We start from the raw sequence: 17,039 nt of genomic DNA on the forward strand, positions 1-17,039 counted from the left end.
AAACTTTGAACCTTCCTCTACCCAGTGACATGCGCAATGTGCTTCTAATTTTTGTAGTTTGCAGTAAACAACTGAAATCTGTTCATTCTTTTTTAATCACCCTGTATTAAGAATTGAAACACACAATACCCTTCTTCCATAATAATATTTATTTTGTATTTCTTTGCGACCCGTTATTTGACTGTCTTGGCCAATCACGTAAGGCAAAATAAATTTTCCACCCATCATCAGCGAGAGTTCATAGCTGTACAATGATTGTTTGCTTAAGATATAACATCTTTTATGACTGTATAACTATACAAAAAACACAAGCATTTTGAAGTACACAAAGAAGCTCTATAGAAATAAACCTTTTATTACATTATAGTCAAAAGTATAAGAATGGATCGGCCAAAACAGTACACGTGTGAGTACTGGCACAGTCTTATACGTTACATGGACAAAATAACTTGTGTATGTGATGAACACGCCTCTCTACAATCTCTGCCCCTTTTGCTTTAACTGTTCACCAGTGAGCGGCGAGTAGTTCAAATGGCTCTGAGCAGTATGGGACTTAATTTCTGAGGTCATCAGTCCCCTAGAACTTAGAACTACTTAAACCTAACTAACCTAAGGACATCACACACATCCGGCAGGATTCGAACCTGCGACCGTAGCGGTCGCGCGGTTCCGGATCGTAGCGCCTAGAATCGCTCGGCCACACCGGCCGGCGCGGCGAGTAGTGACGAACAGCATGTTAATTAATTGAAACCCTCAGCTGCCGACAGGTGTTACTGATATACCTCGATGGGGACAGCTGAAAATATGTGCCCCGACCGGGATTCGAACCCGGTATCTCCTGCTTACCATGACAGACGCTCTACCCATATTTTTTTTTCCTTTCGTTCTTGATCGTTGTGTTTGGTCGTTGCGGGCGTCACATGACTTTCACTCAGTTTCTTTATTACAGAGACCAACCAGCTCTCTGACCGAACACACTGAGTTACGGTGCCGGCTATCCATCCTTGCACGCTTCCCGTGAGGCCCACATTCCCAACTGTCCACAATTTACAAACGTAATGTTCCTAATATATATTTGCCCATCCACTCATTACTCACCAACTAAGGTGATGATTCCCGGCCGGCCGAAGTGGCCGTGCGGTTCTAGGCGCTGCAGTCTGAAACCGCGAGGCCGCTACGGTCGCAGGTTCGAATCCTGCCTCGGGCATGGATGTGTGTGATGTCCTTAGGTTTAACTCGTTCTTAGTTCTATGGGACTAATGACCTCAGAAGTTGAGTACCATAGTGCTCAGAGCCATTTTGATGATTCCCGTAAGATTTCGGGCAACCCGTGCGCATTCGCACAGACGAAGGTCATCAATGGTATCTGTTCTTTCAGGAACAGTTAATTGTCTTCATATACGAAAGCATGATTAAATGCGGGAAATTTTAGTATTTAATATCGTTATTATTTTAAATACTAGGCTTAACTCTAAGACTGGACAATCGAAACAGCATGCATTCGAAGCTCGGAAGTTCTAACATTAAAACCATCAAATACGAGCGTCAACCTGCAAATATTGTAACCCATTACGGCGTCGTTCTAAGTTCTGCTTATGACGTAGAAAGCTATCTCACATTTCACTGGCCACGTTTCTTTCGACGACACAAAAATGGAAATAACTGATTCTCGCTTTCGCGCGTAGGAAAGCCCCGCAACTTAGAATTCCATGTTCTGATGTCACACGACTTGACTACTTCTACATCCACGTTTGCTTACAGGTCCCGACTGAGGAAGGCATAACACTCCTTGTTGAAAGGAGAGAGCAGAGAAAATGCCTACGAACACCAAATTATTCTTTTAAATTCGTGTGTTAGACTTGTCTTCAAACACATTTCTGTACCGAAGACTTAGGAATTGCTTCTTGTTAAAATTTGTTAGCGTTTAGAAGTTGAAAAGTGCTCTGCTTATCATGTAATAAGTTAATTTTCGTTTGACTTGCAGATGCTGGCGGTGGTGGCCTCAGCACAGGACAACGAGACCCTCTCCTCACTGGATCAACAGGGAGAGCACCGTCTGGAGAGCAGTGAGGAGTACGAACTGTCCAGCCTCGACCAGCTGGAGATGGAGCTGGAGAAGGTAGACATCCCAACAACGAAGTACTTAGTAGTTGACAGAGCTTTAAGTGTCTCATCTATCGCAACCCAGGTGTAAGGACTTACTGGCCTGTTCCATTGATTGCTTGTTAATAGCTGTCTTGAAGGCGAACGGTTCACTTACCATTCGTAGATTTAGAAAAGGCTTATGCCGTATAGCCATTAAACAGGTTGTGGCTGAGCGTTAGGAGTAATGGTGTCTTGATACCCTGCAATAATGCAGTGTGAATCTCATACTATCGATGCATTTGTTTACTGAAAATGGTAATGTTTTATCGGAGGAATTCCAGATTAGCTATGGATTCGGAAGGGTTATCCTCTGGCTCCTCAGTTGTCTAAAATTTATTTAGAAGAAATATGAAAGACATGGAGAAGTAAATATGGCCCAATGGGAATGTCAGTGAGAGGTGGTAAACTATACTCTCTCCTATTTGATGATGGCCAGACGACTGTTGCCGAACAGATTGACGACTCTAGCTATCCGCTGATGAAGCAATTTGAAGAATATGATGAATGGGGTTTAAAAATAAATACTAATAAAGGAGAGTATCTGATTGTGTGGGAGAACAGTATGATTTATAATCTGGGAATTTTAGTATCAAATGTTGTTGTTCTTTTAAATAATATGTGTAAATATGAGTAGCTGCGTAGACTATAAGGCTTGCAGAGATTTTTTGGTTTTATTGTTGTTCACAACTAATTAAGGCCACATAAGCATGATGTTTCCGAATGTACTTCTGACCAAAAAGCGATTCTCGTATCTGGAGTCTACAGTTTTTGTTAATCATGCCTTTTGCGTTTTTGTATAGATATTTCCATAGCAACTTTCATCCCTTAACAAATATTTCTTTAAATCTAATCGAGAAGTGAAATACTGTTTTCCATAAATTTAGCTTTAAAATTTTTTAACGTAACAAAATATTTTCTTAAAAATTTTCATGATCTATTGCACTGCCTTAGGAGTTGTATTTTCAGAAACACTGAAACACTGAAACACGTTTTTTTTTATTTTTAACCTAGAAGTCAAATACCAATTATCGTAGATGTATTATTATGAACCCTTTATTAGTTCTTTAGCATTATTTAATTTCAAAAAAATTTCACCCACTATCTTGCTCCCTTAATGGTTGAATTTCCAAAAATGCTGAAACACGTATTTTTTAACTTTAATAGAGACATTTTTCCAAAAAAGTCTTTCATCCCCTATATCATCTCCTTAGGAACGGAATTTCGGACTATGTCTACATTATAAGATCCACACTCTCTTCAAACTTAAAGTTTCTATCCTTAGCGGTTTGGGCTGGTCGATGATGAGTCAGTCAGTCATTCAGTCAGGACATTGCCTTTTCTATACAGAAAAGAATATTAAACAATGGAAGCATGTTGTTCAACAATTAAATCCAGTCCTTTCGAATAAGATCACAAACAAAAGAAAACTATTATTACAAAACAACAGTAGTGTGACTTAGGAAGTCGGGATGGGGGGTACACTAAGCATGGAAGGACAAGGCCCCCACCATGCCACTCCTTAACACAACAACTAGCAAATCAGTTATTAACAATTTATTAAAAAACAAGCTTTTATAAAACAGATTAGAGGCAATCAACAAGTGGCCATTCTTAAGACAACATCAAAGTATACAGTTACAACAACTTCCTTAAAAGATGAACCACGGAGATTTCAAGACTTAAGAGACAAATTACTATATGCAGGTGATTTTAAAGGTGGCACAGGCAGTTTCCCTTTTTTTAAGGCAATAATCTACAATATGGAAGTGATTTACAACACACACTCGTTCGTTACGAACCCAAATAACACAAGGAGCACAACAAGTTAATTAATACAATTGATTCCCAAGCAAATTAAAAACCTCATTTTTTTACATATACATAAAATAGGTTCAATAACTACCAAACGGGCAGTGGCGCCAGGTTGTCCTGGGCAAAAGGGGACTTAACTTAAAATGCCGGAAGCGGCAGACCAACCGTACAAAACAACACCTAAATGCCGGGGCCCAAGCGGGAGTCACTTCTCAATAGATGCCACGTCACAGCTTTTGTGCACCGAAGCAGAATGTGGCGCCGCTCACACACACCCCAACTCGCAGAAAACTGGAACACAAACAGACCGCAGAAAGCACGGCAAACACCAACCAGACATCAATTAATGTAAGTTAAGAGATCGATAAACAATGTAAATGAAGAACCCATAAATTCTTTCAATAGAAGTGAGTGAAATTTTTCAACAAAAGCAGTGTTGTAAAACATTTAAACTAAGAACTGTACACCATTCCAATGCTGAAAATAGAGTATCAGACTTTTACACTCTCATAGTTTGTCAAACAAAATTTACACATGTGATTAAGGCCGACAATGTGTGCAAAGATGAAATGGAAATAATTTCAAGATAATATCACGTCATTCAAATGCACAACTTTACAAGGATGCTATGTTGTGCACTTTAATTTCGTTGCATAGGTCTGCGATGTAGCTGCCAATTGTGTAAGCTAAGTATGCAGAAATTTGCAACTAGACTATTACCTACTATCTTGAATACTTTACAGTTACCACATCTTTTGGGAAAACTGGTATTTTAAAGGAGGTAGTGACTGCTGGTCTCCATGTGGTCACAGACCTTGCCGGCTGCTCATACATTACGGCAACGAACAAACAAGTACACTCGTTGGAACGCAAATCGTTCAACGAAACGAAGACACCAAAACCATTTACACCTTCGATGGAGAGCGTTGTTCGAGATGGTCTCTAGAGATGAGTCTCTCCGAGGCAACAGGCACCGAAGCAATGCGATGAGCAACGCCCGGAGTTGACATCAGACAGATCCCCCACAAACTCGCGCCCATCTTGCAAGGTACACCGGCCGCGAAGTTGGTGACCGAGCCCGCGTGTTTTCCTCCTTCGTCACCGCGAGCAGGTCCTCCCGCCTCGTAGCGAGTCCGGCTCCAACTCTCCGATCGCCAAAAAAGCCGCCAGATCACAACAACAAAATGTTCAAATATGTGTGAAATCTTATGGGACTTAACTGCTAAAGTCATAAATTCCTAAGCTTACATGCTACTTAACCTAAATTATCCTATGGACAAACACACACACCCATGCCCCAGGGAGGACTCGAATCTCCGCCGGGACCAGCCGCACAGTCCGTGACTGCAGCGCCTAAGACCGCTCGGCTAATCCCGCGCGGCAGATCACAGCAGGGGCAAAGATCGTAGTACAGCTGGGTAATCGACATCACGTGCCGAAGAGCTGGTGTGCCAGAAAAGGCGCACCACGGCCCAAGTAGAAAGTATACGATTTGTTTTGGCCAGAAGTCTGGGAAATAAGAAAAGAGAAAGAAACCAAGTGACAGATTACAAAGATGAAGTGCTGGAGTTTAGACCGCATCAGAAATGAAGATATCACAAAAATAACTGAACTAGAAGCGAACATAAAGGATGATAACGAGAGGAAAAGGTTACTATACTATGGCCATTTAGAATGATCAAAGAAGATACGGAGATTGACCACGAAGGTAAAAGGAAACGTGGTAGACCGCATAGAATATGGATGACAGACATCAAGGAAGCTAAGGACTCTTGGAATCTACAAGAGAGCGATTGGGAAGAGCATAAATTGTAGAGGATGAGTACTGACAAACCTCATTAGCTGTTAAGAAGTCTAGAAATACGAGTACATCTATCTTGAGGCGGTTTGGTTCACATTCAGATGTGTGCCATCGGTTTGGTCTTTGTTACAGACAAGTTCAGATTAATCCTTGTGCTACTTTCGTAAGTATGCGAGACGCTCGCTGAAGTTCAACCTCGCAAATTTTTTAAAATCGCTAGCTCATTCGCAATGAGTATAGTGTTGAGAAGAATCATTTCATAATGATAATGAAAATTTACGTGCTTTTACCTTTGGACTCACTTGAAATATAGCATTTTTCTTTATGAAATATTTTGCCGCTAGTAATAGTTTATACCGCCTCTCGCAATATCGACTTCTACCAATGGCAGAAATTGTATAGCATGTTATGTAGTATCTCATAATCTACCGATTCAGCGTCCCTCTTGGATTACAGTTCGCAATTACACAGTTAACTCTGATTAATTAACAGATTATGAACCTAGATAAAACCATCAAAACAGAGTAGAAAGAAACTGGATGAATAGGCGCACAAAAAGTAATCGAATCAATATCAAGTACCTCGCCCTTGCTGATCAGTAATTAGCAGGACTATCACTGAAGCCAAACATGTCCTAGGGGAATTTCATAAGGTCGCCATCACAGCTAGTCTCCAAAAGCCATACGAAATAAAAACACAATACATGGAGTCCAGACACACATACCTGGGATTCCTCACGATGAGATATGACATCATCACACACGTCAAACGCTTTGAAGTGCTTATATGCAGTTTTCGGAAACACTGGTATTGACAGAGCGATCAATAAAATCTATGAAGAATATGTGTATCAAGAAATCCCTTCCCGTCAGAGCCAAATTTCGGCGCCACCAGAGTCGTTTGCCGAAGCACTCCACACAGCTGAGAAATCATCATTAATCTTCAGTGTGGATACCGTTAGGAAAAGGAACGACAAATATCGAGGACAACGTTCGGATTCATGGTCCAAGATGGTACCTGCATGCGCAAAACCTAACGAGAACTATATTCCTTGACTGTACGATTTATTTCCGTTATACAGAAAGGACATCCGAAATGTTTCGGGCATACGGCACGAGAGGACGACACTTGATTAAGCAATAAGTCTTCCATATAGCCTAACAAACGGGACCCGAAAAACCAAAGTACGATGTCTAGCCTACACAAAAAAAGGATCTCACGAAGTCGTTGTTGTCTCAAAGGCTCTTACTCGGATTACACACAAACAGAAGATCGATTTTTGTAATTTTACGTTCAAACAACTGAAATAAACACAAAAACACACGCACAATAGAAGGACGGAAGACCTATTGAAAGTGTTCCTGCTGTTACCTGTGCTCGTGTAAATGCTTGTCACCTACTGATCAGTGAATTAAACTGATATTAATCTGACTCTTACAGAAAAGTCATTTTAACCCTTTCCTGCCCAAACTACGAAAAACTGGATTCAATCTTTGGTGACAGTTATCAACGCAACTGAAACAGAGTAGTGCTTTTTAACAAATATATTTGTTTTTTGTACAAAATACAGGTGAGTCTCATCATGATATATTCATCGTATCTAATCCATTTATTTACTTATTTTATTAGTAATATCAGTTTACATTAACTAAACCAACACGGAATCAGATCATAAACATCAAAACACCCACAGTGATGTCCTTTCACGTCAGCAGGGTACATAGCCTCTTACGACTAAATGTACAATACAACAGTGGAACTGTCTGTCGTTTTCTTCTGTCTCTATCGCAGAGACTTTGAACTACACAATCAAAGAGATTCCTGCGTTATGTCGAAGCTACATAGACGTCCCACCAGAATGTCAGTGCGTGAATTCAACTCCATGCTACTTTGTCACTCTAGAAAACAGACGAGACTCTGGCGAAAAGTTTTCAATTTACTGGCTTTGTACCCATTCAGCCACGTCAATATTGGAATGTAAGTTATGACGATACAAATGTAAGGACAACACAATACCCAGACGGTGCGGCTGCCGAGGCGGACACGGAAAGGATTAATTCATAAAATTTAGTCCTTAATCTGAGTAGAAATGACACTGTCTGAATGCACTGGGCGTATTTCTTCGTGAAATGATTTAACTCTAATTTAAACATGTGTACTGAGTGAAATATGTACCGAAACTGCGATCTTTTGAGGTTGGCATATAATTATGTTAAATGTACTCGCAGTTGCGAATATGGGCAACCATCAGTTGTAGAATGGTATTACGACAGTGAAGATTTGTCCCGAATTCGGATTTCCCGCTTACCGCGAGCGGTCCCTTGCCATTTGGCTATCCGTGCACGCTTTACCGCCTGGCCCAAACTTCCATATGTCGTCACCAATGCGTCTGCAACCTGTACTTGTACATCCATTATGTATATTCCGGTACACGTGAGACATTTTGTGAGAAAGTCGGTTGACCTGTGTCGGCGGATAAATACCTTATTGCAGTGCCTATGTTATTCTGAATTACGATGGAGAGTTCCTTCGAACAAACGTTCATATGTTGACGACTTATGAAGTTTGAGTCTAGCTGTGGGTCGTGCACGGATAGCCAAATGGTAAAAATGGTTCAAATGTCTCTGAGCACTATGGGACAACATCTGAGGTCGTCAGTCCCTTAGAACTTACAATTACTTAAACCTAACAAACCTAAGGACATGACACACATCCATGGCCGAGGCAGGATTTGAACCTGCGACCGTAGCAGTCGCACGGTTCCGGGCTGAAGCGCCTAGAACCGCTCGGTCATAACGGCCGGCTGCCAAATGGTTAGGCGACCGCTTGAGGTAAGCGGGATATCCGGCTTCGAGCCCTGGTCTGATACAAATTTTCATTGTCGTCATTCCATTCTACAACTGATAGTTGTTCATATTTCTAATTAAGAATACATTTATTGTATCTCATATCGGCTGTAGTCGCCGCAGTGTCTGTTCCTTTGGATAAGCGTGCATGTCCTAAGGAACTTTCCATCGTTATTCAGAACAACTCAGGCACTGCAATATCCTATAATTATGTCCAACCGGCATTGTCTGAACTTCGTATGTCCTATACTTCGTAGACTTGTTCAGAGAGAAACTTGCCTCATACGCCTAAAGAAAACTTATTTATGTACCCGTGTGCATAATTTCCAAATTATAATCTGTTATAAAAGGCGAAATTATGACCATGGCGAAGATAGATCAAAGACTATGAAAGATTATGCAAAAAGTGTGTAAAATCAACAACAATAATACCGAAAAAACTGATACTAAGATGTTACTGGCATTTTGTGAACTCCGGCATTCTACAGACTGCCTAGGTAATGTACAGAAAGCCTGAAATCGAACTTCAAAGTGTGAAAAGTTTGACATTTTATACACTGCCTAGTAAATGTATACTTTGCCGGATTGTCTGGAGGCAAAGTGTATAATAGCATGGTCCCGCCATTTTTTCTAGCCACTACTGTTTGCGGTGCGTTGAGGTCTCTATACAATAGCTGCGAAGGCAGCGTATTGTTGCACGACGTTCAACTATTACGCCAGTGATATCGCCGCAATAGTTCTCCAGTGTACAGGCGTCCGGTTGAAGTTCCGCGTATGTTCTCTCTCCATCCTTCCAGCCTTCCCCGTTTCTCTTGTTTCACTATGTCGGAAGGGAGTATAGTGCCAACACAGGAATCACACCATGCTGACATGCAACGATGGTTGTACAATGAATTATCTCAAGTAAGAGCCAATGCTGCTAAGAACTGTGTTTTCCTAATCGAATCCAGTTACCAGAATTTAGTCAATGACGTGAAAAAGGCTAAGACGACGACGAAGTAGGAACCACAAGATTACTGGCAGCTGAAACACTATGACGTAATGAAAGTCGAGGGTACGATTTTACGTCAAGGACTCTGATTTATTTGACCTACTCAATAAGGCCAAATGGTGACGAAGGGCGGAAGACGGTGCTGAAAGAACTTTCAACCAAGTATAAGAACATTACCCGTCGCGATATGAGCTGTACATTCACCTTTGGAAACCTTGCCAGGAGAAGCAAACAGATTTTAAAAATGTAAATACATAAAACTGCAACCAGTCATTTTTTGAAACAGTTGTTAATTCATTCCATGAACCGGTTTTCGAACCTTTTCTTGCTCATCTTCAGCTGGTGTATAGGAAGTAACAAAGCTATTTCAGGCATAATGCTGGGTGCTGGCTTGCGACAGTATGGGCGGCTTTTGTCGTTAATATCTACATCTACATCTACATTGATACTCCGCAAGCCACCCAACGGTGTGTGGCGGAGGGCACTTTACGTGCCACTGTCATTACCTCCCTTTCCTGTTCCAGTCGCGTATGGTTCGCGGGAAGAACGACTGTCTGAAAGCCTCCGTGCGCGCTCTAATCTCTCTAATTTTACATTCGTGATCTCCTCGGGAAGTATAAGTAGGGGGAAGCAATATATTCGATACCTCATCCAGAAACGCACCCTCTCGAAACCTGGCGAGCAAGCTACACCGCGATGCAGAGCGCCTCTCTTGCAGAGTCTGCCACTTGAGTTTATTAAACATCTCCGTAACGCTATCACGGTTACCAAATAACCCAGTGACGAAACGCGCCGCTCTTCTTTGGATCTTCTCTATCTCCTCCGTCAACCCGACCTGGTACGGATCCCACACTGATGAGCAATACTCAAGTATAGGTCGAACGAGTGTTTTGTAAGCCACCTCCTTTGTTGATGGACTACATTTTCTAAGCACTCTCCCAATGAACCTCAACCTGGTACCCGCCTTACCAACAATTAGTTTTATATGATCATTCCACTTCAAATCGTTCCGTACGCATACTCCCAGATATTTTACAGAAGTAACTGCTACCAGTGTTTGTTCCGCTATCATATAATCATACAATAAAGGATCCTTCTTTCTATGTATTCGCAATACATTACATTTGTCTATGTTAAGGGTCAGTTGCCACTCCCTGCACCAAGTGCCTATCCGCTGCAGATCTTCCTGTATTTCGCTACAATTTTCTAATGCAGCAACTTCTCTGTATACTACAGCATCATCCGCGAAAAGCCGCATGGAACTTCCGACACTATCTACTAAGTCATTTATATATATTGTGAAAAGCAATGGTCCCATAACACTCCCCTGTGGCACGCCAGAGGTTACTTTAACGTCTGTAGACGTCTCTCCATTGATAACAACATGCTGTGTTCTGTTTGCCAAAAACTCCTCAATCCAGCCACACAGCTGGTCTGATATTCCGTAGGCTCTTACTTTGCTTATCAGGCGACAGTGCGGAACTGTATCGAACGCCTTCCGGAAGTCAAGAAAAATAGCATCTACCTGGGAGCCTGTATCTAATATTTTCTGGGTCTCATGAACAAATAAGGCGAGTTGGGTCTCACACGATCGCTGTTTCCGGAATCCATGTTGATTCCTACATAGTAGATTCTGGGTTTCCAGAAATGACATGATACGCGAGCAAAAAACATGTTCTAAAATTCTACAAGAGATCGACGTAAGAGATATAGGTCTATAGTTTTGCGCATCTGCTCGACGACCCTTCTTGAAGACTGGGACTATCTGTGCTCTTTTCCAATCATTTGGAACCCTCCGTTCCTCTAGAGACTTGCGGTACACGGCTGTTAGAAGGGGGGCAAGTTCTTTCGCGTACTCTGTGTAGAATCGAATTGGTATCCCGTCAGGTCCAGTGGACTTTCCTCTATTGAGTGATTCCAGTTGCTTTTCTATTCCTTGGACACTTATTTCGATGTCAGCCATTTTTTCGTTTGTGCGAGGATTTAGAGAAGGAACTGCAGTGCGGTCTTCCTCTGTGAAACAGCTTTGGAAAAAGGTGTTTAGTATTTCAGCTTTACGCGTGTCATCCTCTGTTTCGATGCCATCATCATCCCGTAGTGTCTGGATATGCTGTTTCGAGCCACTTACTGATTTAACGTAAGACCAGAACTTCCTAGGATTTTCTGTCAAGTCGGTACATAGAATTTTACTTTCGAATTCAATGAACGCTTCACGCATAGCCCTCCTTACGCTAACTTTGACATCGTTTAGCTTCTGTTTGTCTGAGAGGTTTTGGCTGCGTTTAAACTTGGAGTGGAGCTCTCTTTGCTTTCGCAGTAGTTTCCTAACTTTGTTGTTGTACCACGGTGGGTTTTTCCCGTCCCTCACCGTTTTACTCGGCACGTACCTGTCTAAAACGCATTTTACGATTGCCTTGAACTTTTTCCATAAACACTCAACATTGTCAGTGTCGGAACAGAAATTTTCGTTTTGATCTGTTAGGTAGTCTGAAATCTGCCTTCTATTACTCTTGCTAAACAGATAAACCTTCCTCCCTTTTTTTATATTCCTATTAACTTCCATATTCAGGGATGCTGCAACGGCCTTATGATCACTGATTCCCTGTTCTGTACATACAGATTCGAAAAGTTCGGGTCTGTTTGTTATCAGTAGGTCCAATATGTTATCTCCACGAGTCGGTTCTCTGTTTAATTGCTCGAGGTAATTTTCGGATAGTGCACTCAGTATAATGTCACTCGATGCTCTGTCCCTACCACCCGTCCTAAACATCTGAGTGTCCCAGTCTATATCTGGTAAATTGAAATCTCCACCTAGGACTATAACATGCTGAGAAAATTTATGTGAAATGTATTCCAAATTTTCTCTCAGTTGTTCTGCCACTACTGCTGCTGAGTCGGGAGGTCGGTAAAAGGAGCCAATTTTTAACCTAGTTCGGTTGTTTAGTGTAACCTCCACCCATAATAATTCACAGGAACTATCCACTTCTACTTCACTACAGGATAAACTACTACTAACAGCGATGAACACTCCACCACCGGTTGCATGCAATCTATCCTTTCTAAACACCGTCTGTACCTTTGTAAAAATTTCGGCAGAATTTATCTCTGGCTTAAGCCAGCTTTCTGTACCTATATCCATCTGTCTACTTCCATTGTGATGGCCAGTTGGTACCAAATCACACACTTTTACAGAAAGTGATAACAAAACACAGCTATTCTTGCAACACAACTATTACTTGTAACTGGCCGCGCGGAGTAGCCGCGGGATTTGAGACACCTTGTCACGGTCCCCGTCGGAGATTCGAGTCCTCCCTCGGACATGGGTGTATGTATTGTCCACAGCGTAAGTTAGGTTAAGTAGTGTTTAAGAGAAATGTTATGCAAATGTAACTCCTTTCCACTTTTCCCACCTTTCACTGTTTATAAACAATGGAATCATGCCTTACATATGTCTGATTGGCAATGCATATTTTCCTTCCTGTTAGTTAAATTGTGTACGCAAAGAAAGGGTTTAGGGTATCATTATTCTCTTTTAACACAATTTTAGTACTGTTTCATCCCTATATTATTAGCTCTAAGAGTAAAGGTTTGTCTCCTAGACTTCCGTATACTCCCCACTTTATTCAAATGTCAGGTATTGATCTGTAACCGAAATAACCGTGTATATACCGGGTGATCAAAAAAAAGTATAAATTTGAAAACTTAATAAACCATGGAACAATGTAGGTAAAGATGTAAAAATTGACACACATGCTTGGAATGAATGACATTGGGTTGTAATAGAACCAAAAAAAGAAAAAAAAAACAAAGTTCACAAAATGTCCGAAAGATGGCACTGGACAGCAAAACGAATTTGGGCTACCGAAAATCCTAGAACTGTCGTGGAAACTCCATTGCACGACGAGAAAGTCACGGTATGGGTTTGATTTACCACATCTACCGTTGTCGAGCCTTTTTTCTTCGAGGAAATGCGTGATTCTGGTTTTTTAACTGTTACCGTGACGGGTGAGAGGTACGCCGATATGTTACAGAATCGCATCATCCCCAGCCTGGCTGATAAACACCTGCTGGAACGTATGATGTTTATGCAGAATGGCGCTCCACCCCATATTGCTAGACGGGTGAAAGATCTCTTGCGCGCGCCGTTTGGTGATGATCGTGTGCTCAGCCGCCACTTTCGTCATGCATGGCCTCCCAGGTCCCCAGACCTTAGTCTGTGCAATTATTGGCTTTTAGGTTACCTGAAGTCACAAGTGTATCGTGATCGACCGACATCTCTAGGGGTGCTGAAAGACAACATCCGACGCCAATGTCTCACCACAACTCCGGACATGCTTTACGGTGCTGTCACAACATTATTCCTCGACTACAGCTATTGTTGAGGAATGATGGTGGACATATTGAGCATTTCCTTTGCTTTGTCTTACTTTGTTATGCTAAGTATTGCTATTCTGATCAGATGAAGCGCCATCTGTCGGACATTTTTTGAACTTTTGCATTTTTTTGGTTCTAATATAACCGCATGTCATTCCAAGCATGTGTGTCAATTTGTACGTCTCTATCTACATTATTCCGTGATTTATTCAGTTTTCAAATTTATACCGACTTTTTCATCACCCAGTATAACCTCATTTGTACTTGTTTGTACTATATAAATTGCTAATGTCAAGGTAAATTGCATCTTAATGAAAATGAACGAAATGTAACTACTTTCAATGAAGTCATCCTTTACATTATATGTTTATAATATATTTATTTTGTACAATAGCTCACAGACCACTGATGTCTGATATTGTTTGTTTTATGTATGGTTTGTTATATAGGGCCTGAAGATGGCGTTGAAGCAACGTCGAAACTAGTAGCCAAATAAATACGAAATCTTAAGTACAGCTGGAGGAGTTTCATTTTTAATAAAAAAAATATATGTAGTTTGTGGAAACGATGTCTGGAGACCAAAAACAGGAGGAGTACGACAAGCGGACAGCTGACGAACCCAACGGAAGTTAGGTTCGAAACTTACTTGTTACCCACAGCCGATTTCCCGTTCTGCTATAGAGGACGACGTTGAACCGCCCATTGTTCGAGGTATCTGCAGGATAATCCCTCAAAGACTCGCTAGGCTGCCCGTGCGGTCCTTTAATATGAAACGTGCACTTCGAGCGGCAGGCAGCTCCTCTGGAGCATGTGAAACGTTCCACCTGTTTCCATCCCCAGCGATGAGGATTTCCCTTGACCAGGACAAGATACATTAAAGAGTGAAATCACTACAAGAATGAAATTTAGATTGGGTACAGAGAGATTAGTTATTGACAGTGATACAAGCTGCGGACCTAACCACTCAATTAATCAGCGCGGAAAACAATTGAAAAGTCGAGAAACAAAAGCCGAATCGGAAAATAAATGAAGTAAGAGACTCTTGCATGCAAATTCAGATTTCAAACAGGATAAAATGTGAGGAGAAAGGCGTGAAACAGGCCTCCGCCTCCGCACAATTCATCGGACTAGTTCGATGCGGCACGGCACAAAGTCCTCTCCTGTGCCAACCTCTTTATCTCAGAGTAGCACTTGCACCCTAGGTCTTCAGTTATTTGTTGGACGCATTCCAACCTCTGTTTTCCCTATAGTTTTTACCTTTTACGGCTCATTCTAATGAACATGTCCTGTCAGCATGTTGTTCTTGTCAGTGTTTTCCATATGTTCATTTCCTCGCCGATTCTGCGTAGAACTTTCTTATTCCCGATCTTAAAGTCCACCTAATTTTCAGCGTCCTTCAATACCACCACATCTCAGACGCTTCAGTTCTCTTGCTTTCCGGTTTCCCCATAGTCCATGTTTCACTTCCGTACAATGTTGTAATCCAAACTTAGAATCTCAGGAATTTCTTCCCCAAATTGTGAGATCAGTAGACCACTTTTGGCCAGGAATACCCCTTTTACATGTGCTAGTTAGCTTATTGTGACCACCTTGCTTTCCCCGTCATGGGTTATTTTGCTGCCTTGGCAGAAAAATTCTTTCACTTCATCTACTTTGTAATCACCAATTTTGATGTTCGTTTGTCGGTAATTTTATTTCTGCAACTCTTCGGTATCTTAGTCTCAACCAATATTCTGTTCTCATTAGAGTGGACGATCTGTATCCCTTCATGTCTGATGTCTTCCCTGACGGCTATGGCACTTCCAGCAGGAGAAATGTCCACGTCATGAGGTCATAATCGTGTTACAATGGTTTGAGGACCCTGGTAGTGAACTCACTTTGATGTCTTGGCCACTAAAGTCGCCTGGTCCGATGCCGACGGCACACGTCCGGGACGCAATTGGGCTCCAGCTCGGCGACCACAAACAATCGGCCTCTTATTTACGGGAATTGCGTGACCTGTGGGTAGACATCTGCTGCCACATGCCTCCAGAAACCCACCAAGGACTTGAATTCATCTCGTGCAGAATCGCTGCTGTATTGCGTTCCAAAAGAACACCATCGCGCATGTGCCATGTATTTGTGGAAATTTCGTCGGTTCTTCGAGAACATAGACATATTAGTAGCTTGAATACAGCATATTAATGTTCCACAACAATATTAATTAAATCGTTGCGAACCGGCTGTCGCCTTCTTAGGCCATCGTCAGATAACTTACTGTTGTTGCTGTTGTTGTTGCGGTCTTCAGTCCTGAGACTGGTTTGATGCAGCTCTCCGTGCTACCCTATCCTGTGCAAGCTTCTTCATCTCCCAGTACCTACTGCAACCTACATCCGTCTGAATCTGCTTGTTGTATTCATCTCTTAGTCCCCCTCTACGATTTTTAACCTCCACGCTGCCCTCCAATGCTAAATTTCTGATCCCTCGATGCCTCAAAACATGTCCTACCAACCGATCCCTTCTTCTTGTCAAGTTGTGCCACAAATTCCTTTTCTCCCCAATTCTATTCAATACCTCCTCATTAGATGTGATCTACCCATCTAATCTTCAGCATTCTTCTGTAGCACCACATTTCGAAAGCTTCTGTTCTCTTCTTGTCCAAACTAGTTATCGTCCATGTTTCACTTCCACAATTGGCTACACTCCGTACAAATACTTTCAGAAACGACTTCCTGACACTTAAATATATACTCGATGTTAACAAATTTCTCTTCTTCAGAAACACTTTTCTTGCCATTGCCAGTCTACATTTTATATCTTCTCTACTTCGACCATCATCAGTTATTTTGCTCCCCAAATAGCAAAACTCCTTTACTACTTTAAGTGTATCTTTTCCTAATCTAATTCCCTCAGCATCACCCGACTTAGTTCGACTACATTTCATTATCCTCGTTTTGCTTTTGTTGATGTTCATCTTATATCCTCCTTTCAAGACACTGTCCATTCCGTTCAATTGCACTTCCAAGTCCTTTGCTGTCTCTGACAGAATTACTATGGCATCGGCGAACCTCAAAGTTTTTATTTCGTCTCC

The 17,039-nt window shown here is 41.8% G+C and overlaps 1 protein-coding gene across 1 annotated transcript in view; it reads left to right on the forward strand.

Annotated features, from left to right (window-relative positions):
• Positions 1-2,055: 2,055 nt before the first annotated feature.
• The window catches only part of LOC124798414 (protein madd-4-like), a 473,991-nt gene continuing 459,007 nt past the window's right edge, over positions 2,056-17,039 (forward strand). Inside the window, exon 1 of the mRNA XM_047261811.1 lies at positions 2,056-2,119. Within this exon, the coding sequence (XP_047117767.1) occupies positions 2,105-2,119 (15 nt within the window). The 5' untranslated portion in view covers positions 2,056-2,104. The remainder of the gene's footprint in view (positions 2,120-17,039) is intronic.

The sequence above is a fragment of the Schistocerca piceifrons genome, chromosome 5, assembly GCF_021461385.2.
Source record: "Schistocerca piceifrons isolate TAMUIC-IGC-003096 chromosome 5, iqSchPice1.1, whole genome shotgun sequence".
NCBI classification, from domain to species: Eukaryota; Metazoa; Arthropoda; class Insecta; order Orthoptera; family Acrididae; genus Schistocerca; species Schistocerca piceifrons.